Consider the following 26,394-nt stretch of genomic DNA (forward strand, 5'->3'; position numbering starts at 1 on the left):
ATGTTACAGGCAGCCATGTTGGAAGACAGACACAAACAATAAGTCACCAAATTATTGTTTTTGTTGATATATTTCTCAACACATAGCATCCGTTGTTTTGCACATAGCAACCATTGTCTCTTCCTTTGCCACAAAACAATGGTTGCTATGTTGGAAAACAGACACAAACATGCCATGCACGGCCTCTATTGAGGAATTTATCATTATTATGAGCATGATTCCAACTCCATAAGGAATCTGTGTTGTGATATACAATTTGATAACCTCCTACCTCATCATCCATATTGTTGTTCATGTTCATTCTTCATGTCTTCTACATTTGCCAAACTGTGTGACATCACGATAGTTACTTGATAGTCCAAATGCAGTCGTTGACTGGAATTAGCTCGCTAATTCACTGCATTTGAAATCAAACAATAACTATTTGATGAAAACAAGAGTTAAAGGAACACACCAACTTTTTGGGAAACTTGCTTATTTGCCATCTACCCTGGAGTTAGACACGCAGATACATACCATTTTCTTCTCTGTGCATGCATTAGGCTTAGGGAACAGCCGCACTGTTAGCCTAGCTTAGCGTCATTCACTGGAAGTAGGTGTGCCAGTGTAGCCTAGTTCCAGTCACCCCCAATACACTCCAAATACGATTCCAAAACGTTCCTATAAACATGTTTTTTACACAGTAAATACACAGGTCACAACATGTTTACAGGAAAGTTTTGAAGTTGTATTTGAAGTGTATTTCGTGACTGTTGGGAACTAGGCTACACTGGCACACATACTTCCAGTGAATGACGCTAAGATAGGCTAACGATGCTGCTGTTCCCTAAGCCTAATGCATGCACAGAGAAGAAAAGGGTATGTATCTGCTTGTCTAACTCCAGGGTAGATGACAAATAAGCGAACTTCCCAAAAAGTTGTCATGTTCCTTTAAGAGTCGTTAACCCTTTCAGGTTTGCAATCTCACACATGAGATTAGGATTATTGAGAATGGAACGTTCCAGCGTTCAATGGCTACTGGGGCCATAGATGTAGAACAGTAGATGTGACATATGTGTCATAATGAATTGCCATTCTGGGATGGAACCATATAGCAGCTATCCTACCTGGGTACAATTCTAAACCAATGAGAAAAGTAATAATAAGATTCATAATAATAATAATAATAATAATAATAATAATAATAATAATAATAATAATAATAATAATAATAATAATAATAATAATAATAATAATAATAATAATAATAATAATAATAATAATAATAATAATAATCTTTATTTGTATAGCACCTTTCATACAAGAATTGCAGCCCAAAGTGCTTTACAGCAGTGATGTAGACACAAAATAGACAGGCATAAAATGTGCATAGAATTGGCATAATTATAGACAGGCATACAATGAGCAGAGAATTTATATTAAAACCTCCTGGAAATATTAATAGATTTCTGTCATTATAATCTATGAAAAGTAGTATACTAGTATACTTATACTTCTCCTATTTTTACATAAACCTTTACATTATAATGCATTTCATTATATTTGTAACCGCACCTAACTTAAGGCGTCTATAATATTTGGAAATATTTACATTTCACATTTACATTTAGTAATTTAGCTGACGCTTTTATCCAAATAATGTTACTGGAATACATTTTCTACAGATGAGCTGATGTGGAATTACAATTTAAATGAATTTTCTTGCCACAAGAACCTTTTTTCTTTGTGTAATGATTTTCTAGGTGGTCCATTGTTCACTCACTTAAAACTAAAGTGTACTTCACCCAAAATAATTACCATTTGTATATCAATCACCCTGTGATGCCTTGAATTCATGATTCAAGATCTTTAGTGAAAGTAGAAGCTATGGTGATTTACATTTAACAGCAAACCATCCATTTACAAACTCTCAAACGTGTCGTGCGGTAAGTCTCCTTTACCTAGCTCACAAACACCGTTTCATTTTAAATCAAGCATTATATCGCTGATGAAACAATACTGGCTGTTTATTAGGGATGCTCGATATTGGCTTTTTTACCGATACCGATATACCGATATTGTCCAACTCTTAATTTCCGATACCGATATCAACCGATACCGATATATGCAGGGTCCCCCCCCCCCCAAAAAAAAGGAATAATTTCAGGTAATTATCATTACATATCTCTTGTCGTGTAATTAACACAACATTATGCATACTTTGACAATACATAAAATAATAATTTGTTCTTACTTGCTTGCCTGGGTAAATAAAGGTTAAATAAATGTAAAAAAAAAAATATATATATATATATATATTTTTTTTTAAACAGATACCGATATTTTCCGATATCACATTTGTATGCCAATATCGGTAGTCCGATAATATCGGACATCCCTACTGTTTATGGAGATCAATGATTTAAGATAAGATATTCCTTTATTGATCCCCTTGGGGAAATCCAGGCATCATAGCAGCATGGGGGAGGGGGTGAAGGGAGGTAAAGGTATGGGCAGGGTAATAGTAGAATACATAATACAGGCAATAAAATTATAGTACAGTAGAAAAGTAAAAATAGGCAGTGTAAACATTATAATTAACTATGAATATACACATTATGAGCAAGTAGGCAGTGTAATCAAAGGTGCTGCAGAGGGTCTGTATGCCCAATCAGTTATCTTATGCATTACAATAAATACGGTTACAATAAACACTAGAATCGAAATATATACTATGAGTAAGTAAGTATACAGTATACACAGGTGCGGTATACATAATGGCGTGGTTTGAGAATAGTTTACCCAGGTAACATGGCTGCTTTTTCTTTATCCCACTCCATCAATAGCAAAATGTCTCCTCTATAGTTGTTTCTCTATGACTGGGGGGCCTGTTGAAAGCTGTGAAAGGCGATAACATTCTAAGAACGTTAACCCTTTCACCAACACACTACCAAAGGGTTAACCCTTTCACTGTGACAATACAGAAGGTTAACCCCGTCACTGCCACACAACAAAGGGTTAACCCGTTCACAACCACGCTACAGAAGGTGAACCATTTCACTACCACACTTTAACCGTCTGTAGTGTGGTAGTGAAATGGTTCACCTTCTGTAGTGTGGTAGTGCGAGGGTTACACTTAGTTTAGAAAACATTCAAAAAGAAAAACTTGAATGTTTCCTGAAAGAGCTCTTCTTCTCCGCTCCTGTTGTTCTTCTCTAACTAATGTCTCTCTCGTCCTCTTCATGCCTCCTCCCGTGTTCCTCCTCCCCATCCTCTCTGCATGGTGTCCTCCTCTCCATCAGTATGTAGACTACATCAGTAACCTAAAGCATATTGATGTTAAAGGAGATGGCTCAGCATCCTTTGAGCTAGAAATGGAGCTCAAGGATCCGACCTCTAGAATTCTCCTCTACAAGGTGAGACGACACCATCAGCTGGTTTTTCTACATTCCGTGTGAAACCAAACGTCCCTTCTCTCTCTAAGTCTCTCGTATAGGCCTGTACCGAATCGTTTGAAGCTTCGTTCATAACGTTGCCATTCAAATTCTAAATCAACATTTGATCTTTAATATATTCTTTTATATATATTTTCTTTTTGTATGTGTATTCATTCTGTTTAAACCAATGGGGTTTTTCTTCACAATTGCAGATAAAGATTAGGCTACACTAATATTATAGTATTATACTATTATATGACTCATCATACATTTTTTTATAAAACATTTATCATAAATTATGTAATCTATCTGCATCCGCTTGGCACTCGGCGCTCCATCAAGACATCACCATCACTTTCGTACCAACCGTGCCCTTATTGGATTATTTATGTTGACGAAACTGATGAGTTATATTCATTAAAGTAGATAAAAAAAAAATTAAAGACTATTTAATCAGATTAATCACTTTATTCAAATTGAGGATTTAGTTTGAGGATTTCTTTTGTATGATTATGTCATAAAATATGACGACAGACATAAAAACGTCAATAGAAGCTACGAATGTAAAAAATAAAATAAAAAAATGACATTCGGTACAGCCCTAGTCTCTCATCTGACAACTTTATCCATCATTGTCGTCTTTATCATCCATTTACATTATTCACTGTTCAGTAGTTGTTGTTTAGTGCTTTTGAAAGAGGAAATCTGCTGCGTCACACATCGCTCAGTGTCCAAGGGTTTCCAATCTCCCAAAAATGGTAGCTGTTCTCGATGAATTGAAGCTATACTGGTGATTTACATCAAAACATCCATTTACAAACTCTCAAACGTATTGCACGGTATAATCCAAGTCTCCTTTATCCAGTTGTTAGCTCAGTACTTCACAAACACATGCATTTTTGCCAAAAAAAATTGCTAACTACAATATACAGTCATGCTCATAATTTAGCTTGGAATGTTTCTCCGACTGTTTTATTTTAAATCAAGCATTCTATCACTGATGTTATGGAGATCAATGATTTGAGGGTAGAGGGTAAATCTATAGTTATAGTTCATCTCTTTACCCACCTTGTTATGCTGTTATAAACCTTGATGATTGTAATTCAAAGTATGGATAATTATAGATGAGAGTAGTATTGTACGTTGAGTTGTCAATGTGATGCAAGTTGTGTTATAAGGTAGGTGTTTTGTTTTACGTGTTTTTTTTTGGAAATTAAACTTAATAATATCGTATTGTGCATATAACTCACCTATCTCAAACCCAGATCTCCTTTCTGGATCCTCCAATCATGACTGTTGTTTGTCCCAACAGTTGTGATTGGAGGATCAAAAAAGAGGGCAGAGCTTGAGATATGTTAATTTTGTGTGTACAATATAATTGGTGATTATTACCATTATTTGTATCTACTGGCTGGAGCCCATACTGTCTTTTACCACTGCATCACTACACTAGACATTTCATCTATGTCTCTGTGATTCAAGATTACTGACATCATTTTGCTATATATCCATTTTCATAATCATTAATACACATTTGTGTATCTCAGATTTTCTTATTTGGGATACTCATCAGATTCAGAGTTTTATTTGCGACATGGAAGTAATAAATCATACAGTTTTCATACAGAAACATAAATCCAGTTATACCATGGGCAAAAGGAGCAGGAAGAGAATAAATCTTATAAGTAGCCTACCTGCCCACTCATCATTGGTATTGGCAGCAATCCAATCAACATCGTTTTTTGGTACCTATATAGACGGCTTCAAAGTGACAACAATTACCTTCTAAAAGGACCCAAGATTCTTTTTTAACCTGTTGCAATGTTTGCTAGGAAGTACATATTTGGGTCCAAACGGTTTCCCTAGCGACATAATTCCAGTGAAACGGTTCATAGCTTTGGTTGTAACCCTTCACAGGACGGTGTGATGGTCCCCTACAACGAAGAATCCAAGAAGCACAGCCTGAAGTGTGTCGGGAAGAAGCTTGTCTTTAACATCGGGGACCTTTGCCCAGAAGACGCCGGGTTGTACCAGGTGGACGTTGAAGAAGTCAACGTCTTCTCTACAGACTTCAAAAGTAAGCTCAAAGAAACTATAGAGAGGTTCAAACTCAGTTACTATCGCTACTGGAGGGAAAAAAATTAATTGTGTTCATTTGTGATTGGTCAGTATTTTATACCTCAAGTAATCCACAGAGTCTGAAACCAGACACAGTAACTTGTGGTTTAAATGGGGGAATGCTACCAAATCTTCACTCTGAAACACTAATATGACTAAGGTGGTTCGGCCACAATTATCGGTTCTGTCTGCCCATCTACATCTGTTCTTAATTATTTTCCGATGAGCAGTGTTCATTTGTCGGGACGGGGCTGATGATGTGTCCGTCTCTGCCAGATTTGTGTCCATTGTGAGGGATGTCATGGTTCTGACAGGACTAACTTTTGAACTGCTACATCACCATTCGCCTGGCAAGCTGTTGTTTTGGGGAATGTACTGTATGATTATGTCAGGTTCTAATTAATAAACAAACCAAACGGAGAGCAATATCTTCTGTCTGTTCTCTCCTTGTTTTGTGATAGATTAGTGGGGCTGTTCCCTAAGGTATTATTACAGTGTATGCCACAATTAGTAAACACTTATTACTATCTCCCATACCCAGAAACAACAGAAAGGAGTCGGTCCCGCCATGCTAGTCCCATGATATCACAGCAACGTACAGTCAAATCAGTCAGTGTGTGTTTATCTTCTGGTGCAGGGGCTGATAGAACTACTCTAATATGAAGTGAAGTTCTTTGGAAATAAAAATGTAGATACACTGTACTGTACATAGTTTAAGTCTATAAAGTGTGTCTCCCATTAATTTAAATTGGAGCAGCTCCATGATGTATGACATCGCAAATTAGACTCGGATCTCTGATTTCTAGCTCTGGGAGATCATTCACAAATATTGAAATACTGTTTGTTCTCTGTCCTCTGTCATAAAAATGTGTATTCCTGAATGTAATGGTATCCTAAATCGGTGTTAATCTTTGTTTTTTCTAATTCTTCATGATATTCCATCCACAGTTCCCAATGTAGACTTTGTTGTCAAGATCCAGGAGGTCAAGGCCAGAGAGAGAGAGGACGCCCTCTTTGAGTGTGTCCTATCACATCCACAGACCAGGATCAAGTGGATGGGCAAGAACACCCCCCTGGAGGACGGAGAGAAGTACTGCATCACCGTATCAGAGGACAAGCTGATCCACAGACTGCGGATCAATGACTGTAGCCAGCTGGACAAAGGCATCTATGCTGCTCTGGCTGGAATACACACCTGCAGTGCCTGGCTGGTTGTGGAAGGTAACGTACAGTACATTTGATTTGATTTAATTTGATGTTTTTTATTTTCATGTCTTACATACAGGTGTATGCCCAGCCCATATGGGCTTACAAGACACATAAACAATAAGTATATAATAGTATACTTGACATTGACAATAAGTTATATAGACCAAGATGGCCACAAAAAAAAGAAAACAAAATAAAACGTAATATAACAAGCTGTAAACAATGTATGTAAACAAAGAAAGGATATAGTGTGTTTTGTCTCAAGTGCCATGCTTTCTCCAAAAATCCTGCAAAACTGAAGATCTCCTCCACAAAAAGACACCTCAACATACAACTCTCAGACTGCCAAAACAAATCCGGATTTACAAATTGAATTTTCTCAAATAAAGCCCTCCTCAAATCAGTGTACAAGGGGCAATCAAAAACTAAATGATATTAATCTTCCACCACTCCCAGATCACAGTACAATACACTCAGGGGCGAATTCACAAAGAATGGAATGCGGCTGCTATTTGCTCCGTCTTAATAAGGACCTATTCACTAAAGATATTGCATGAATTATATACTAGCGCAAACACGCCCATACAGTGTGCAATTTGCTCCTGATATCTAGCAGTGCTGTTGGCTCACGGAGTGCAATTTGCACCTGATATCTGGTAGCGCTGTTGGCTCACAGAGCAGCTGAGTGCAAGTTGCCCCTGATGTGGTATAATAGTATAAATACTGCCGATGCAACAGTATGCATGTCCTAGGACCCTAACCCTAACCCAAAATAGAAGCTTCAATTCTCTGATCGCAAATTGGAAGTCCTGACAAATCAATACTGTAGCTTTTCTAGTCCTTGGGCCAAAAATCTTTTGGTACCAATTGGGTGGGAAAATTATAGATGTGATTTTCTTTTTAATTCCTATACATGCCTAGATTGTGTGTTGATATGATAGACAGTTTGGTTTTGTAGCTTATTAGTGGTTAACAAGTTTTCTCAAAATAAGTATCCTGCCATATCTTTCTCCCCTTCATAGATTTGCTCGTACGTCGGGTTGTGGGGGTAGTAGAGACATGACCATTATCACGTTTTTATGCACCTGAGTGCTGAACACACAGAGATAAACCCAGAGATCAGACCTTCTATTCCTATGCTGAGCTATATAGTAACTTTTGTGCACCTACAGGTGAATGCCTAATTTTTGCGGAGGTATTATGCGGTAGGTGCACGAAAGTTACCATATAGCTCAGCGTAGGAAGGTCGACTATGGCAGGAGACTTATTTAGTGAAAACTCAGTTTTCGTTAACCACTAATGAGCTACAAAACTAAACTGTCTATCATATCAAAACACAATCTAGGGGTGTATAGGAATAAGAAAAATCACATCTAGAATTTGGCCTCCCAGATGGTACCAAATCGTTTGTCATGTCATCCAAAAATAAATGAGTTTGAGCAGACCTGTCCATGGTGCTGAATCTTTCGGCCGAAGTTATGCCAGTGAAAATAATTTCAGATTCAGGAATATTTCGTGTTTCCAGCGTCTACTCCTCATAGACCTGACGAAACGTTATACGGATATGGATATGAGTGTGCGGATTCTATTCTCTTTATTGTGATTATTACCTAACCCAGCGGATCACCGGAGACACTAGCCACTAATGTGCTTAGTTACCACCAATTCTCTGAAGACGCAAATATTGTCACTGCGCGGCAATTAGCGCTGATCTTTGTGAATTTGAGTGTTTTTGCATAGAAATGGGCACATTTTCCGCCCATATTACGTCATTTAAATACCCACAAATAGCACAGACACACAAAGACGCTGATGATGATGATGGCAACGCAGTTAGCATGGTATTTTGCTTTTTGCGCGTGCTCTGTGAATAGCAAGGTTTCTTTTGGGGCTATTTGCACAGGCATTGCGTCAGAAAAAGCTGCACAATCTCTTTGTGAATTCGCCCCTCATTGTACGTCTACAGTAAACACAGCTGCGTTTACGAAGCCAAAAGTACATGAGACTATCACACCTGGTGCTTCCATGGCGAGAGTTAACGCTGAGGGCCAATAGGAATTACGTTTGATATATAGGCTGGACAAGATATGCCTCCTAAAGTGTGTAAACGGAAGTACAGGAAGTACTGGCTACAGGCTTTCCGGTTCTGGTCAGCCCAGATCTGTTTATAGTCCCCAGCGAAACAAAGAACGAAGCAGACACTCGTAAATCTCTAACCAAGAAAAATTAGAGTTATCAGCGGACATTTTCGACAAAACAATTATAGAAACGTGTGAAGTGCACAATATATTTTCATGAACACCGTGTCGTGATTGGTCCGTTCGGAGGCAGCTTCCAGGGGAAGTACATACACCGGGAATTCAACCCCATAGACACTTTCGGCCGTAGTTCTTTACCAGGCTTTATCTCACGGAGATAAAACTGGGAACGAGGTTTACGCTTGATATGACGTGAGGCAGGAAGTGGGATTGTTTTTTTGTTTTATCCATGAACATTCACTGGATGGAACTTTGACGACTTTGGCTCAGGAGGTAGAGACGGTCGTCTGGTAATCAGAAGGTTCACAGTTCGATCCCGGCTCCTCCAGGGCAGTGTGTCGAAGGGTCTTTGACACTTAACCCCTAACTGCTCCTGATGAGCAGGTTGGCACCTTGAATGTGTGAATGTGAGGCATAAGTTGTAAAGCGCTTTGGATGAAAGCTCTATATAAATGCAGTCCATTCCATCTAGAATAGCAACTTGTTATAAAAATGCTTTAACTGTATATTATACAATGACATGCAAATTTCTCGATTCTGATTGGCTGAAACAGTCAAGTTAGACGTTGTTATTTATCATAACACACACGCTTGTGATCCCAGAACCCGCCCACGAATTACAATCACTCCGCCGTTCGTGGTTTTAGGAATGAAACCAAGATGGCAGACAATAGTCTTTATGAATGGATGTATTGATAGCGTCATAACGACTCATTCAAAAACGATTTTGTCACATGGAATGTGTTTGTTGCTTACACAATGTTGGATTATGTAATTGGTTGGTCATGACTCATTGTTAAACAAAATATAAATCGTGTGAAGTGTGTTGTTAGATGCCATTCGTCAAAAGGACGCTCTCATTTCACTGTTAATAACATTTTCAATCAATCAATCAATCAATCAATCAATCAATCCAATAACACACGCTCACTTCACTGTTAGACGGCATGCTTTGAAGCCTTGTTGTTTGGAACTGGTTATGCTTTGGCCCTCTTTCGAAGTAGGTTATGCTTAGAGTTTATCTTTAGAGCAGGGCGATAGACCACCAGCCCTGATTCCAAACTCTAAGCATAACCGACTTCGAAAGAGGGCCAAAGCATAACCAGTTCGAAACAAGGCAGACATTAATAAAATGTTCAATCAATCAATCAATCATTCCAATAACACACGCTCACTTCACTGTTAGACGGCATGCTTTGAAGCCTTGTTGTTTCGAACTGGTTATGCTTTGGCCCTCTTTCGAAGTCGGTTATTGTTGCGGCAGTAGACTGTCATAGACAGGTCGTGCCGAGGGGCTAAGACAAGTAGAGGAGTACAAACAATTGACGCGCCTAGTGAAATAATTCCGTTCCACGTCCAGAAAGTACTTTTCAAGCTTTTATTCCTTCGCTTTATGAAGCAACACAATACACTTAATTACATAAACTAATATGCTGATACTGATGCGTTCTAATGATACTATATAGTTAATGTTCACGCTCACGTTCCTATAACTATCTTGCGTGTGGCTTGCGCTATTGCATGCTTTCAATATTGCGCGGCTTGCGGTCAACATAAATGATGCGCTCCCACTCTCACCCCCTCTCTCCGTGAACTGTCAACAACGTGAAAAGGTCAATGAAACTCCATAAGAACACTCCCATTAGCGCCACACCCCCGTGAGCACGGCCACCACCTAAAGTGACAGTACAACTAATAATACAACACAAATATAATACTGAATGAGAATACTGAGACCTCCATTACGGCACCTACAGTTATGCTTAGAGTTTATCTTTAGAGCAGGGCGATAGACCACCAGCCCTGATTCCAAACTCTAAGCATAACCGACTTCGAAAGAGGGCCAAAGCATAACCAGTTCTAAACAAGGCGGACATTAATAAAATGTTCAATCAATCAATCATTCCAATAACACACGCTCACTTCACTGTTAGACGGCATGCTTTGAAGCCTTGTTGTTTCGAACTGGTTATGCTTTGGCCCTCTTTCGAAGTCGGTTATGCTTAGAGTTTATCTTTAGAGCAGGGCGATAGACCACCAGCCCTGATTCCAAACTCTAAGCATAACCGACTTCGAAAGAGGGCCAAAGCATAACCAGTTCGAAACAAGGCAGACATTAATAACATTTTCAATCAATCAATCAATCATTCCAATAACACACGCTCACTTCATTCTTAGATGGCATATGCTTTGAAACAGCGCACCTGTGAATAAATCTACATTATGCTTCAATTAATGTGTGTTTATTGTATAGCAATAAGGTTGGATGAATTCGGCAATTGTATAAAGATGTAAGCACTGTCTATCTGTAATAACATTTTCAATCAATCAATCCAATAACACACGCTCACTTCATTCTTAGACGGCATGCTTTGAAACAGCGTACCTCCGAGCTGCTTCTACACACGGAGGCAACTTCTCTTCTTTTTTTTTGGAACAACTTTTTCTGCGGATGGTTTTGTCAATAAATCTTCAATTAATGTGTGTTTATTGTAAAGCAATACGGTTGGATGAATGCGCCAATTGTATAAAAGCCATTACACCACTTGTAGTCGTGTGTTATGAGAATTAGAGCATGCCTACCTAGGGGGGTCTAACGACCCTCGGCTACGCCTCAGGCCTAACAACCACCCCTAGGCATGCTCTAATTCTCATAACACACTCCTTCCTGCGCGTGATGTAATGCTTAAATATATATCCAGCGGTATGAGATAGAAGACAAGAAACAGTTTTCTTATAATATTTCTGAGCCATGTTACTCGTCCAATCTTTCGCCATCGACTAAAGACGCACTTCTTCAATCATTATCTGAAATAAATAATTTTAAAAATAATAATAAAATATAATATACTAACCTACACTGTAGCACTCAACACTTTGATGAACATTGTTACTCAGCTGATAGAGTTGTACCCTTCCTGCTGTCTTGCTGTACAAAACATGTAAGTCGCTTTGGATAAAAGCGTCAGCTAAATGACAAAATGTAAATGTGATTGCCAAATGCTCCATACTTTTCTCCTCCTCTCAGCTGACAAAGACCCTGCACAGGCTGGAAAGAAGGCGGCCCGCAAGACGACCCAGGCCGGTGGCGCAGGGGTCGACCTGGAGAAGGTGGCCCAGGAACAGCAACTGGCGCTCCAGAAGGAGAGAGACACGCTGGCGGCAGAGAGACAGGTGAGGAGAGAAGCGCAAGCGGAAGTGGACAGACTGGCGAAAATAGAGGCAGACCTGGAAGCGGAACGACTGGCGAAGCTGAAAGCAGAGCAAGCGCTGCTCGAGCCGAAGAGCATTCTGAAGACCACGCCGGAAGAAAAGGACGACGAGGGAGCGAAAGTGGAAGAGGTAAAGCCTGTGAAGAAGAAGAAGAAGAAGAAGGAGGAACCCGCCAAACCAGTCGATGTGCACGGTAAGGAGGTTTTAAATGTTTTCCTAACATGTGCATCTACAGGTACAGCAGGGGTGTAAAAAGTACCCAGAAATTATACTTAAGTGAAAGTATGGGTACCGTCTCAAAATCTTACTCAAGTAAAAGTCAGAGTATCTGGCTAAAAACACACTTGAGTAAAAGTCAAACGGTTTCTACTTTTAAATGTACTTAAGTACTAAAAAGTAAAAGTAAAAACTTTTTTTCTGACTATTCTTCTGATAGCAGGTGTTTAATCAAAGATCCCCGCTTTCTAGTCTTGCACAAGGACCAATCAGCATGGGTATGGGCGGGTTCATTTTCCATTGATGGGGATTTGATTGGCTGTTTTTAAATAAAGTGCGGCCGCAGGATTAATAACGTACATTTTTTAGATTAGATTCACTTTATTGTCATTACACAGTACAAGACAGTGCAACGAGATTTTGTACGTCTAACCAGGATGTGACAATCAACAGTAATTTGCAATATAAAACACATATAAATAAAAACTGTACAGTAAAGTGCAATGGTTAGCACAATGTGAAATGGTGAAAAATATACAATACAAAATACAATACAAAATATTATACAAAATAATCATTAAAATAAAGTCTACATAAGCTATGGCTATATACACAGGTATACAGTGATGTGCAGTGGGCTATGTAAAGTTTTGATTCAGAAGTCTGACGGGAAGAAACTATACGTGGTCCTGTTGGTTCTGCCTGGGAGGCTGCGGTAGCGTATTTAATGTTAGTTCGGCCAGAGAAACAAATATACTAATTAAAATGGTTGGACCTGCGAGATTTGTACTTTGTACTTTGTAGGTCTGCATTCAATAAATGTATGTAAAAAGTAGGTTTTTCTCTGAAATGTAATTGAGTAAAAGTACAAGTATACAAACCTAATAATACTTGAGTAAAGTACAAATCCCCAAAAACAGTACTTAAGTATTGTAACAAAGTACAATTACTCAAGTACTTTACACCCCTGATCTACATTATGCTATTAGAATAGAATAGAAGTACTTTATTAATCCTGTGGAAAGTCACTCACAATAAACATTTAGGTAGTTAAAAAATAAGAACAATCAGATCACGAGTGTAGCACTCTCTGACCCCACAGTCATCACTGATTGTATATCTACTGTACCCGGTGAAAGCAAATTTGTGTGAGATGACGCTTTCAAAAACGTTGTTTAAAGGGGCTAGAAAGTGTTTAATAAGATAATATATTCCTTTATTGATCGTCTTGGGGAAATGCAGGCGTCATAGCAGGAGCGGGGGGGGGGGCCACAGGTATGGGCAGGGTAATAGTAGAAAAACATAAATATAGGCAATCAAATTTGATCTGAATATAAAGATATGAGAAAAAATAAACAGTGTAAACAATAGAATTAACTCTGAATATAAGAATAAATAAGTTTAGCAATAGCTGTCTGTGCATTTCTATGATAAACTATTATTTTAATCACCTATGTTGATGATTTAGTGTTCTTAGATGCTCTTGCGTCAGCATCTCACTACAGTACCATATGTCCCTACCCCGATGAGACTGTATTTTTCACCCATCCCAAGTTATGCCAATTCCTTTCCTGGTTGTTGCGCGCATTGCCCCACTGTCGGCCTAGGGGGGGTGTAGAACTACCACATACCTCCTCCGATACATGTGGAGTCCCCGGCCGCTTCTTTTCACCTGACAGCGAGGAGTTTCCCTGGGGCAACGTAATGTGTGCGAAGATCCCCTCCCGGCTGAACAGGCGCCCCGACCGACCAGTAGGTCAGTTTACAACGACCAGGACACATACCACTGGCTTCCCACCCACTAACACTGCCAATTGTGTTAGTAGGGACGACTGACCAAGCCGGAGGTACCGCTGACAGCTGGATTAGATCCCAGAGTCTCTGCGGTGGTAGGCGAGTGCTTAGTCCACTGCGCTACCCAGCCACCCGATGAGACCGTTTTGATTGAAAAAAAATTTAGCAACATTCATAATTCCCTGTCTACACGGTCAAAGCCGTACTTATTTAAAAGCCAATAAAAACAACATCCATTTTAACATTTTCCGTTGATAGAAAAATTGTTAAGGTTGCAAGTTTTCATAATTAAAGTCACAATGTAAATGTCAACCAGTCTCTGCTCAAGGGCGGTTCTGATGCGGTTTGTGGCGAAAGCCTTCAGATCAGGCCTAGATCTCAATAACAAATACAAAGCAATGGAATGTTTAGAATGGTAAGCCGTGTTAGCATGCTTCCCTGTGTTTGCGTGGGTTTCCTCCCACACCATAAAAGACATGCATGCTAGGTAGCCATTGCCCTTGAGCAAGGCACTGACATTATAACTGGAGTCGGTCCCTGGGCGCTGGACTGTGGCTGTTCTCTGCTCCTAGTAAATAATTATAGTAAATAGGGTGGGTTAAACACGGGATACATTCCCGGCAAACTGCTTTCTAATAGGGTTGTCGAAATTGGCCTAAAATGTCATTGGACTATTCCTAAAAACACATAGGTTCGAACCATTCGAATATCAAGAGGTTTTACCTTGAGGGATGATTTACAATAAAGTGATAAGTGCTAAAAACAGAAAAGTAGGCTACTTTCATTCTTGACGTTAGCGATAGCGTTAGCATAAAAAAAGAAGCTAGGCTAGCTGTAGTTTACATAGCTTGCATACAACTTTGTCTCGAGGTTCCACAAGTTGATAAAAATCCGAAGTATTTCCAAATGGCATGTATCCTGTCTGCCAGCGTATTCAGGCCCACGCAAGAAGTCGAGTGAAAGACAGACGGGGGCTGTTTTTTTTCACAATCTAATATTAATTTTCAAAAATTTTACAATTCGATTATTAATTTGAATATAGAATATTCATTGACAGGGCGGCTGGGTGGCGCAGCGGACATTGCGCTCGTCACCAACACAAGAGACACCGGGTTCGACTCCGGCTGTCGGCGTTGCCTCCGGCTTGGGCCAGTCGTCATACTAACTCAATTGGCAGAGTTAGCGGGTGGAAGTCGATGGGTGGTAATCTGGACATTGTGGACAGCGACTCCTACAGGTCGGTTGGGGACGCCTGCACAGTAGAGACAGGAAATGGCGGGGGTAGTGTGAATGAAATGGACAAGCATCCGAACACAGTCAACCAAGCCTACTTAAAGGCGCTGCACACCTGACACCAATCAGGTGGCAATCAAGCCCACACACCTGCCATGCCGCATGGCAATTAACTGGTGTCTGGTGATTGAAAGCTCACCAGAGAAAACAAAAATATATCCAAAGCACACTAGAATAACCTAAAATAAAACCCACATAAACCGTGATCCATCGCAGTTACCCTCTTATGACTAGTGACTGACAATAGCTGGTTCTGCTCAGTCATCTGGGAAGCGTTCAGTGAAAGAGTTCTCAATAGACACTGTTTATATATATCACAACTGACTGAGCTTCATCATCAAATGTACTTTAGCAAAAATGATAACTGACGTGAAACTAGGTACGTATGGATGATGAATGATCTTATCGTTATTCTGCAAAGCAGAAAACAGATTCTTCTTCAAATGTAACTTGAAGAAAACATGTTTTCACATGTTTAACAAAATGTTTTTCAACCCATGTAATATTGTTGTCTGAAAAGCAACTGAAAGCTCAAGGTTGTATGTTATGAAGAATGACATCATGGCCATGATAATCTACTTGATTTATCTACAGGTCATAATGCTCACTCTGGTGTTTCTAGTGTTTAATTAACAACAATTACCAGTAGGACCAGTCAGGAAATGATCATGTTGTTGTCGACCCAAATGCATAAGCAGATGTTGCTGACGACACCGCAGGTGCTGTTGTACCAGGTACCGTTATTGGTAAGACGTGTTCAGTGACGCTGGCTGCTATTGGCTGCTGTGTAGAAACAAGTTAAAGTGCAGCAAACTTTAACCCTCAGCTGCATCTTAATTTTCTGAAAGGGGAAATACCCCCAGTTTCAGAATTGATACATGTTATTGATACGTATAGTCCTTTGGTCTATACGGAAGCGTATTGCTGCCACACCAGAAACAGATTTTTTTTTTATCAGTATCACATTATAACGTGAAACGTTTATTGTTATAACAAGATATTTTGATAGCGCTCTGCTCTATTGGAACTATCCCTTTAATCCATTCTAATAATAAAAAAACGTTCACATGTACACACCCCTATTCACCTCCGCCTGGCCACACCCACATCCGCTCCTATATAAGCGGGGTTGTGGCCACACAATCAGCTCCTTCCCAAGTCTTTCACCACCAAAGGAGATGACCGTGGGGTCCTCAGTGAGTCAGAGCAGAGCGCTCGCTATACTCATATAACTAGGGTTATAGAATAACCTTAAGTTATAGATCGTGTCAGGATGGAGGTAGGTGAGTTCCAATTGTTGTAGGCAATCACAGAGACGGAGAAGGTATACTCTTGAACAGGTTCGACTTTAATAGTAAAGAACACAAAGAGTAATACTAGGATACTATGCCAAGGCAAGAGAACGAGAGAATTAGATAATGGAGCTTAGTGGTGGTCCAGAACAGGAACCGCCCGCGTTATCTCCGAACGCCTATAGTGAAGACCTGACAAATGACAAGCAGAGGAAAGGAATGTTATATAGCCACCAAATACCAACATTCCACACACACACCCGTGACAGCCAATCAGAAGCCAACCTCTAATTGACAGCACTAAATGACAGGGAAAACAAGTGACAGTAACCAAGTGACAGATGACAGAGAAGGTGGGAGGTTCCCGACCGTAGTCAAGAACCAGAATCGTAACAAGATCGTATAGCTTTACGCTCTGCTCTATTGGAACACAGGAGCTGAGCAGAGCGAAAAGCTTGACAGATGTACCCGCTGAGGCCCCCTACAACCATCAGAACCGGGGAGGATCCAAGCCCCCCCTAGTGGAGGACGGGAGGGAGATCGGATCCGACGAAGTGGGTGCGAAGAGGGTTTAGCACCTCAAACGCACAGGGTGAGCAGACCGTGGGACTTACCTTCGTTCAGAAGGGCCCGCGACCACTCAAGCGTGTATCCCACATGCCACCAGGGAACGGACGTGAACCCAACCCTGTGGCAAGGCCGCAGCAGCGGAGCGCGGAGGAGGTCCCAGCCCTAGGACAACCCGAGGACTAGGACCCCCTGAAAAAAGGCGCCTGGTGAGGCCAACGAGGCCGCTGCATCGAGATCCCACCAGACAGTCACTGGTGACACCACCCCCCACATCGCCAGCGTATCGGACAGGACCCAAATCAAGTGAAGGCCCTTCCCCCCTTGGCACGCCGCTCTGAAGCACTCTCCTCAAGAGGCTACCACCCCACAACACTGCGGGGCCAGCCGGCGTGCCGGGGAGACAACCCTCGAAGGAGGTTGATCCCTCAATCCAGGCAACACGCCCCAAGAGCAGAACTCGACCTGTGCCCGGAGCACTGCGGACTAGACAGGCGCCTAAAGGGTCTACTGCAAGAACAGTATCCCGGCAGAAGAGGTGTTCGGTATGCTGTGCACTAGGGGTGGACGGTATAAACGGTATACGGTATAAACGGTATTAATTTGCTCTACGGTATGGATTTTGACTATACCGTGTAACCGGTAGTGCAGCTCTAAAATAGCAATGACGTCATGTAACCACAGCGTGACTATTTCAATCGCATTTGCCCCTAAAAATAGATAGAATTAGTCATAGATAATAGATATGTGCAAACTGGAAAAAGTTATTTAGGAGGCTTCGCGCAGTGGGCTTGTCAACACGCAATTGTCATTTCATAATAAACACATATCACCGCGGCGCACAGCAAGTTTCAATTTCAGTTCCTGGCATTTTTAACCAGTGGAGAAAGGTAAGAGATGTCCCTATCGTTTTTCTTATATGAATTATTCTACGTTAATAAAACATACCTGGTGATCAACTACAGTTTGCTGTAAACATTATGATATGCGTGTAGTGTTATGATAATGAGAGGACGGGAGGACGGCAGCAGTGGATTTGCGAATAGCATGCAGCTGCAGAGCCGCAGAGCCAGCGGCGCTTTCAGGTCTCACAGGCCCGCTCAACAGCGCCCCCCCACCCAACGGCTGAAAGCTGTGACCAGACCTGAAAGCGCCGCTGGCTCTGCGGCTCTGCAGCTACATATGCTTCTAGCAAAATCCAGCATCCAGCCCGCTGTTTGCAATGGGAGCAGCACGGACTCGGGACTTATTTTATTTGGAATATAATGAGTTATACGCAAAAGTTACCTAGTTTTAAGTTAAAATATTATAAATCTACATGCCTTGAGGATGTCATTCTTTATATAGCCTGCCTATCAGGCAAAAAAAATTATTCTAACGGAAACACTGATACCGTGATATATACCGTTACCGTCTATGCTTCAAATTATACCGTGATATAAATTTTAGACCATACCGTCCACCCCTACTGTGCACCATGTCACAACCTCCACAAACCCGACCCCGCCAACTCCAGTAGGTTCAAGGTTCAAAGAAGAGGCTGACACAATTGGCAGACGTCATGAAAGATGCGGGGGCATACTCTCGGGCAGACGGGGTCAGGCCCGGCCTCAACCCGAGAGTCGACTCTGCTAACACACCGGGGAACCAACCACCCGCCTATGTTTAGTTTAACAGGAGGCGGTTGTTCCCTTAACCCACAAAGAAAACTCAGAAACATAACTGCGCGTATACACAGGCTATACAAGCAGTACAAGTGTTTCAGTTTTCAAAGGGTTAACCCAGGCCAACAGGTTGACAAGAACGAGTTCGGACCTGGGCCCGGCGGACCGGGACCTACACAGGGATGCCTAGAGGAGTTGACAGCAACCTCCCCGACAGCCCCCTCCCATCCCCGTCCTAGCAGGGAGGGAGGGGTGAAACAAATGGAGAAGGACCAAGCCCCCTAACACAGCGCAAGGTACAACACAGTATTGTTAGATTCTGATCAATCGGCCAGTATCACGTCTTCATCTGTTTGGCTTGTGTAATCATCTCCCCATCTGCGTTGTGTACTTTTAATGGTCCTGACGTCTCATACACTGGCTGATACAATCCTTATCTCTCCCCGTTAGTGCGATCCGCAAACCATAATAATCCTCCACCTTCGTAAGAATTCGACACTTTGACACAGCGTAATACCTTTCTTGGAAGAGCGTTGTTTATTCAATAAACAGAACCTCATAATCAGATGTTATCAAATTGTATCGTCCTTGCTATCGTCCTTCTGCTATTCAGTCCAATGGTGGTCAGGCCTGGTCGTTAGCCAAGACCATCCTCGTGGTAGCCGAAGCTAATAATGATGTGGCATCCTCCCCCCCCCCCCCCCCACCTCTCCGTGATGAGAGGAGAGAGTCTCTAGTCAGATTGTAGTCTGCCCTTAGCCGCTCTTGGTCTGGCTTACACCCGGAACCACTGTCCGCTTTATAGGATCTTCGTCATAGCAACGATAGCCCGCCCCTCTTCTGGTTGTCATGCGACGTGCTGTCATGACAACTGCTAATAACCTTTCACACATTTTAAACGTGTCATTACTGTCAAAACCTCCATCGCCTGCGTCCACACTCGCTGTTATCACTGTGTTCCAGATTGGAATGTCAAAACATTCTGCTCTGTTAACGCGGCCTGTGCCTGTGAAACCGCTGGTCCACCACCGTCTATATCATCCCATGATGATAATGGTATTACCCTCTTAAAGCATCTCTTTATATCAGTTTATAAACCAAATATACATTGAAAAACCACCAATTTCCCTCAGTATGGACCAAGCACGTCACTGTTAAGGGCAACTCGTGGTGGCATACACATGACACACACATCCATGACATCAATCCCTGCGATGCCCGGCCCCCCGGAAAAGCACAAAGTCCTTCGGGGTACCAAGACCTGTGCCCCGGCGGGCAACGGGTTAAACTGACCTGGTCCGGCGCGACCAGAACCAGTCCTGTGTCCTAGTCACGCCGCCATCCCCAGTCCTAAGAGGGGGGTAGGTACGCGTGTCGATCCAAAACATCACAGAGGGCGCCACCAAGACGGTCAGTACGCAAACGCACTGCTCCCGGTGGCCCACCTCATGGGCGTGAGACCCCTCCACCAATGTTTTGATCTACTCCGTCATCTCCCCCCGGAGATGCATGCGAGCCGTCGAGTCTAACCTAGTACACTGGCGCTCAGTAGAGATAAAAATCTCTTTCCCAGCCGCCCGCATAGAAAAACACTGTTTCTATGAATTGGGCAACCAAGGCGCGCCAGCCATAAAGTGGTTCCACATGGAAAGCACCCAGGGCCAGCGCTATATGCACGTTGAGAACCCAAAACATATCGATGGCGAATTCTAATAAGAAACACCAGACACCGTTTCCTCCATGCTGTCTGGGACAAGCAGCAGGAAGCCGGCCTATAAGACACACACGGGTCTGATATGACGCGTCTGAGGGTAAAACCCTGTCAATTCTGCTCTTTACATAAGAGGGGAAGACAGAAGTTCCCCCAGAGAGACCTCTAGGTGAGTAACAATTGAAAAAGATACATATAATAATTGGGCCAAGGGACCAATGGCCCAATACACACTTTAATAGAGAGCAGAGCAGAAAACAAACAGTTTTCGAATGCATCGCATCATCCAACTTTGACAATGACAGCGGTCTGCAGCACAGAGCCTGAAAACTCACGGATGTCTCATGGCCAATAGGAAAAACGCGCCCAGTGACGTATTCCATGGCCGGGGGGAAATCCTGTGACCCACCCATCCTAATATGGAGTGGAACCAGGGAACCCCCCCCCCCTTCCCCCTCCCTGTGACGCGCTGACCCCTCAGCCGACAGGGAGACTGACAGGCAGGAGGCCCAACCTCCTGGCCAATCAGTAAAAGGGGGGAGGAGTTTATTAGTCCACCCCTTATGACCCCTCACCCCTGATACGATGCAACAACAAAGCAGAGCCATGACACCAGTTGTAGCGCGCTACATGAAAGCGCATATACCTGTTAGGGTATTAGCTTCACATTCTGCACGCCAGCCACAAACGATAACCTTGTTTGTGCAAAAAACTGGCTTTATACACGGCTCAGGCTCATGTGCGAAACTTGCCACCTGAATCTTTACACCTTTACCCTAAAGTAAAGAAAAAACACAGACCAAAGAGAGGGGCCAAAGGCCTTGGTACAAGAGCTATATATGTAAAACGTCTGTAGGCTAACACCCAACCCAGTTGTGGACTCAATGCCACGTTTACTTAAACGTAAACACGATACACACAACCCTCTTTACACAATAAAAAAGGCAAAAGTTCACTCTCACTACTGCAAGAGGAACGCCGTAGAGAGAAGACATAAGTCCTCGACCAAGTTCTAGCTACAGGCCTTGCTAAGTCATACATAATAGCGACCAAAAACTATTTTCAGAGAAAACCGCACCACTCCCGAAGCAAGAGCGCAACCCCAGCAGTAGCAGATGGTTTACACCGTATCCCCAAAAAATATAGTGAATCAACACACGTTTTGTAAACAAAATCATATTTGAGGGGGGGGGGGGGGGGCAAACCGGGAAATAATTTCACCCACCCCCTCACCACCTCACCCCTGATACGACGCCAAAAGAAAAGCAGAGCCGTGACACCAGGCGCATGGCGCGCCAGATGAAGCACATAACCCGTAGAGTAAAGCTGTACATCATGCACGCCAGCCACAGCCGATAACCTCGTTTGAAAACTCAAGCCCTTGATCACATGCCACTATGTACAGCGCTGTAGGTTAACACCCAGCTAGTTGTGGACTCAAGCCACATTGTCTAAACGTTACATGAACACACACACAACTTCTCATCATACAACAAAAAACCCCAGTTCATTTTTACTCACGTAAAAAATAACGCTGTTTTTAGGTAGAGAGAAAGACATAAGCCTTGGCCAAATGCTAGAACCTAAGCTACACAAAATAGCGACCAAGACAATTTTCACACAGCACACGTCGTATCTCCAAATGAAGTGAAGTAACATATGTTTTGTTAAAGGGGACATGTACTATAAATGTCATTTTTCAGTCTCTAGCATTGTATTATAGTAATAGGAGTTAGTATCAATGTGTTTTAGTGTCTAAATGCCATATTGGCGGATTGCTCTGATTCAGCTCAGATCATTTCCTGCTCCAGTAAATTAGTCCATCCTGATTTGAAGGCCTGAGTCACGTCATTCAGGCTCTGGGTAGAAGACAGTGATGTGATTGGCTCTGTGGTTGTAGCTAATGCCCGCCCACAATCTACCTAGACGATACACGCAGACTAGACAGCGAGTGGAAAACCACTTCCTCATACTGCGAGGCAGTGAAACCCGACCTCTGCATACTCTGGAGGGAGAGAGAGAGAGATAGAGAGGGAGAGAGAGGGAGAGACAGAGAGAGAGAGAGAGAGGGAGACAGAGAGAGAGAGGGAGGGAGCACTTGGGGGGGGGGGACCTGCCCCGCCACACGGGAGAGGGGAGGAAGGGAGGCCCCCCCCCCCCACAAGCTGCCGCAGGGAGAGAAAAAACAAAAGGAAGAGACGGCCTGTCTTTTTTTTCTCTCTCTCTCTCTCTCGCACCCCCGCCCTCTCTCTCTCTCTCTATCTCTCTCTCTCTCTCTCTCTCTCTCTCTCTCTCTCTCTCTCACACCCCCCCCCCTCTCTCTCTCTCTATCTCTCTCTGTCTACCAGTCGCAGACTGTGTGGACTGACTGTCACTCAAAGTGCTTATGGGCGGAGCCAGGCCATAACAGTCTGAAATCTTGAAGCTGGAAAATGATGGTTTTGAGTACTTGATTAGAAATATAAAACAATGCATTTTTTTTTTAAAATACCTTACAGATGTCTTCAATAGACTAACAGGAATTGTGTAAAGTTGCCCAAATAGTGCTAGGAATAGCAGTACATGTCCCCTTTAAACAAAGACATCGTTATTAACCAAAAACATTCGGGAGGGGGAGGAAGGAAGAGTGGGGCAATGTCCTACGGACACCTACCTGCACCTCGTACGCAGGACGAAATGGCCGCAAACACAGGTTGGTCTACCACGTTGACGAGGCCTCTCGCTGGCGGGGCCAGAATCCAACGCCCCCCTCCTGCGGCCGGTCATGGCACAGGCCCGACGACATCTTCTGCCAGAGATGACGCCGTAGTCAGAGTGCCAGGGCCCGCTACCTCCTCACGGCTAGCGCCAATGGTTGTAGCACAAGCTAACAGCTAACTCCAGGCTAACTGATAGCATCAAGCTAAGGTTTCTAGACGAGCATAGCCGCCAGCTAACGACTTAGCCTAACAGCTAACTGGCTAACAGTTCGCTTCTACCGGCTATCGATAGCCACCAGCTAACGCAGTAGCAAGCTAAGCTGCTACTACTACTGAAGCTGTATAACGTGAGAAATAGCGATACAGGCCAACACTTCTGACAGCCACTGTCTCTTCCTCTTTTTATCCAAAAGAAAAAGGGAAAAATGCAACACACGTCCCTCTCACAGAACGGTGTTTACCAGACACAGCGGCATCGGCAGTAAGCCGCGTTGTACGCGGGCTGCAGCCGACTTGAGCTCGGAGATATTCTCATAATGTTTTCGTCTTGAAAAGCGGGGCCAGCACGGTGGCAGAGGGTATCCGTTTTTCAGAGACCCAGGGAATTGAACCTCAGACTCGGAATCACGGTCCCAAGAAAATAAAGCTACGACTTCACTGAGGAGGAGCACTGTGTTATCGTGGGGCATCAAACTAGAACCCCCTCCACGCCGCTATGAGGGGCAACGAAGGGATTCTAGCCTGGAGCCGACCTTACACAAGCTGCACAGTTGTCCCCTCACAACTGACACATCTGAGGCTCGCGTCGCAAAAACATCACCCGCCCAGGGAGACCGTCAGCTCTCACACAGCCAACCGCCTCCCGAGGCATAGTATCCAGCTGCAGAGCCGGAGACAATGCCGGTGGGGATTGCTCAGCGGCGCGTGCCCAAATGCGAAGCGCCGGTGGAGGTCAGAATGATCATCATCTTCTAGACTCTCCGGTGGTGAAGACATTATCGCTTTATCTTCTCGAAAAATTGTGAGAGAGAAAAAACAAAGATACGTCAACGCAGCTCCTTTACTAACTAACTACTTTTAGCACTAAACTAAAGTGGTGTATACACAAAACTTCTCGTGGTGAAAGTAGGGAAGGAGCTGATTGTGTGGCCACGACCCCGCTTATATAGGAGCGGATGTGGGTGTGGTCAGGCGGAGGTGAATAGGGGTGTGTACATGTGAACGTTTTTTCATTATTAGAATGGATTAAAGGGATACTTCCAATAGAGCAGAGCGTAAAGCTATACGATCTATAACAATAAGTTATCACGTCATGTTCAAATAATAAGTTATCACATTAAAACATAAAACGTTTCATGTTATAAGATGATAAGTTTGTATGTCGTAATAACATGAAAATATATTGTACGCCTAATGTGTAGTCACATTGTGTAGCTTATTGCACACTGTTTAATAACTGAGCTTCATTATCAAATGTAGTTGAGCAAAAACCATAACCAATGTAAAACTATAGTGACATGTGGATGATAACAGCCAAACATCAACGATCTTATCGTTATCCATGTTTGTGCAAATCAGAAAACAGATTCTTCTTCAAAATTCACTTGAAGAAAACACGTTTTCACGTTTAACTAAATGTTTTTCAACCCATGTAATACTGTTGTATGAAAGCAAATGAAAGCTCAAGGTATGTTATGAAGAATGACATCCTGGCCATGATAATCTACTGGATTTATCTACAGGTCCACAGCCATGATGCTCACTGTCATATACTCCGTCTGGTGTTCTAGTGTTTAATTAACAACAATTACCAGTAGGACCAGTCAGGAAATTATCATGTTGTTGTTGACCCAAATGCATAAGCAGATGTTGCTGACAACACCGCTGGTGCTGTACCAGATAGGGGAGAACGGGGATAGTTGTCACATTTTTTACTCTAGTGTGAATTGCTCATCATCAAAACATCTTTCAATAGTCATTCCTACATTAAATTGAAGCTTAAGATGTTGGCTTGAAATATGTATCCCTCTCATTTTCCAATGTATTGTAACAAAGAGTTAATCACCTATCAAAGACACTCTGACACAACCAAGCCCATCATGGGGATGGTTGTCACACACTATGGGGTTGGTTGTCACCATGTGTTTTAATGGGAAAAATCTTAAAAAGAAGACAAGAAGGCAGAACTAAATTTGAAAGTTTAATTGCATTGACAAGTTGACAAATACATAACTTAATGCATCTTAACATGAACATAAACAGGAAACACATCTTTAGGCCATCCTATATAACAAAATAAGAACACAATAAATCGGCCTAACAATAATAGCCTATACAACATGTGACAACCAACCCCAAAGAAAATGTGACGACCAACTCCAACTGGAATGTCTTGATAGCATCAAAGCTAACAGCCATCTAACAACTAGTTAGCTAGCTAACAACAATCTAAACTATAGCTATCCCTTCACACTTTCTAAGGGTAATAATTGTTTCATTATAAACCAATTGTGTAAAAGCCTAGAAGAAAAATACTGAGCGGAATATTTACAAATGGACATGAAAAACACAAAAAGTCCTCTCACCTCAAGTTCAGCTGTTTCCCTCCAAAGATGACAATGTAGGTGAACTCTGACCCCAATTCTGGACATTTAAATACCAAAATATGGGAGACAGGACCCTCTGGTGGTGAAATATAATGAATGTGACAACCTACCCGTGTGACAACGTCCCCCGTTCTCCCCTACAGTTATTGGTAAGACGTGTTCAGTGACGCTGGCTGCTATTGGCTGCTGTGTAGAAACAAGCTAAAGCGCAGCAAACTACAGTGTAAACCCCCAGCTGAATCTTGATTTCTTAAAGAGGAACTACGCCCCATTTTCAGAATTTTCATATGTTATTCCTCTGGTCTAAGGATGGTACAAACTATTATTAGTGAAAATGA

General features: G+C 42.4%; 1 protein-coding gene across 1 annotated transcript in view; it reads left to right on the forward strand.

The window, feature by feature from the left end:
• The window catches only part of LOC311244170 (immunoglobulin-like and fibronectin type III domain-containing protein 1), a gene marked incomplete at both ends in the record, with an annotated part of 80,343 nt that overhangs the window by 17,391 nt on the left and 36,558 nt on the right, over positions 1–26,394 (forward strand). Inside the window, 4 exons of the mRNA XM_084333577.1 lie at positions 3,282–3,395; positions 5,334–5,493; positions 6,483–6,755; positions 12,030–12,407. Of these exons, the coding sequence (XP_084189703.1) occupies positions 3,282–3,395; positions 5,334–5,493; positions 6,483–6,755; positions 12,030–12,407 (925 nt within the window). The remainder of the gene's footprint in view (positions 1–3,281; positions 3,396–5,333; positions 5,494–6,482; positions 6,756–12,029; positions 12,408–26,394) is intronic.

This window comes from Notolepis coatsorum, assembly GCF_963971535.1.
Source record: "Notolepis coatsorum genome assembly, chromosome: 17".
NCBI classification, from domain to species: domain Eukaryota; kingdom Metazoa; phylum Chordata; class Actinopteri; order Aulopiformes; family Paralepididae; genus Notolepis; species Notolepis coatsorum.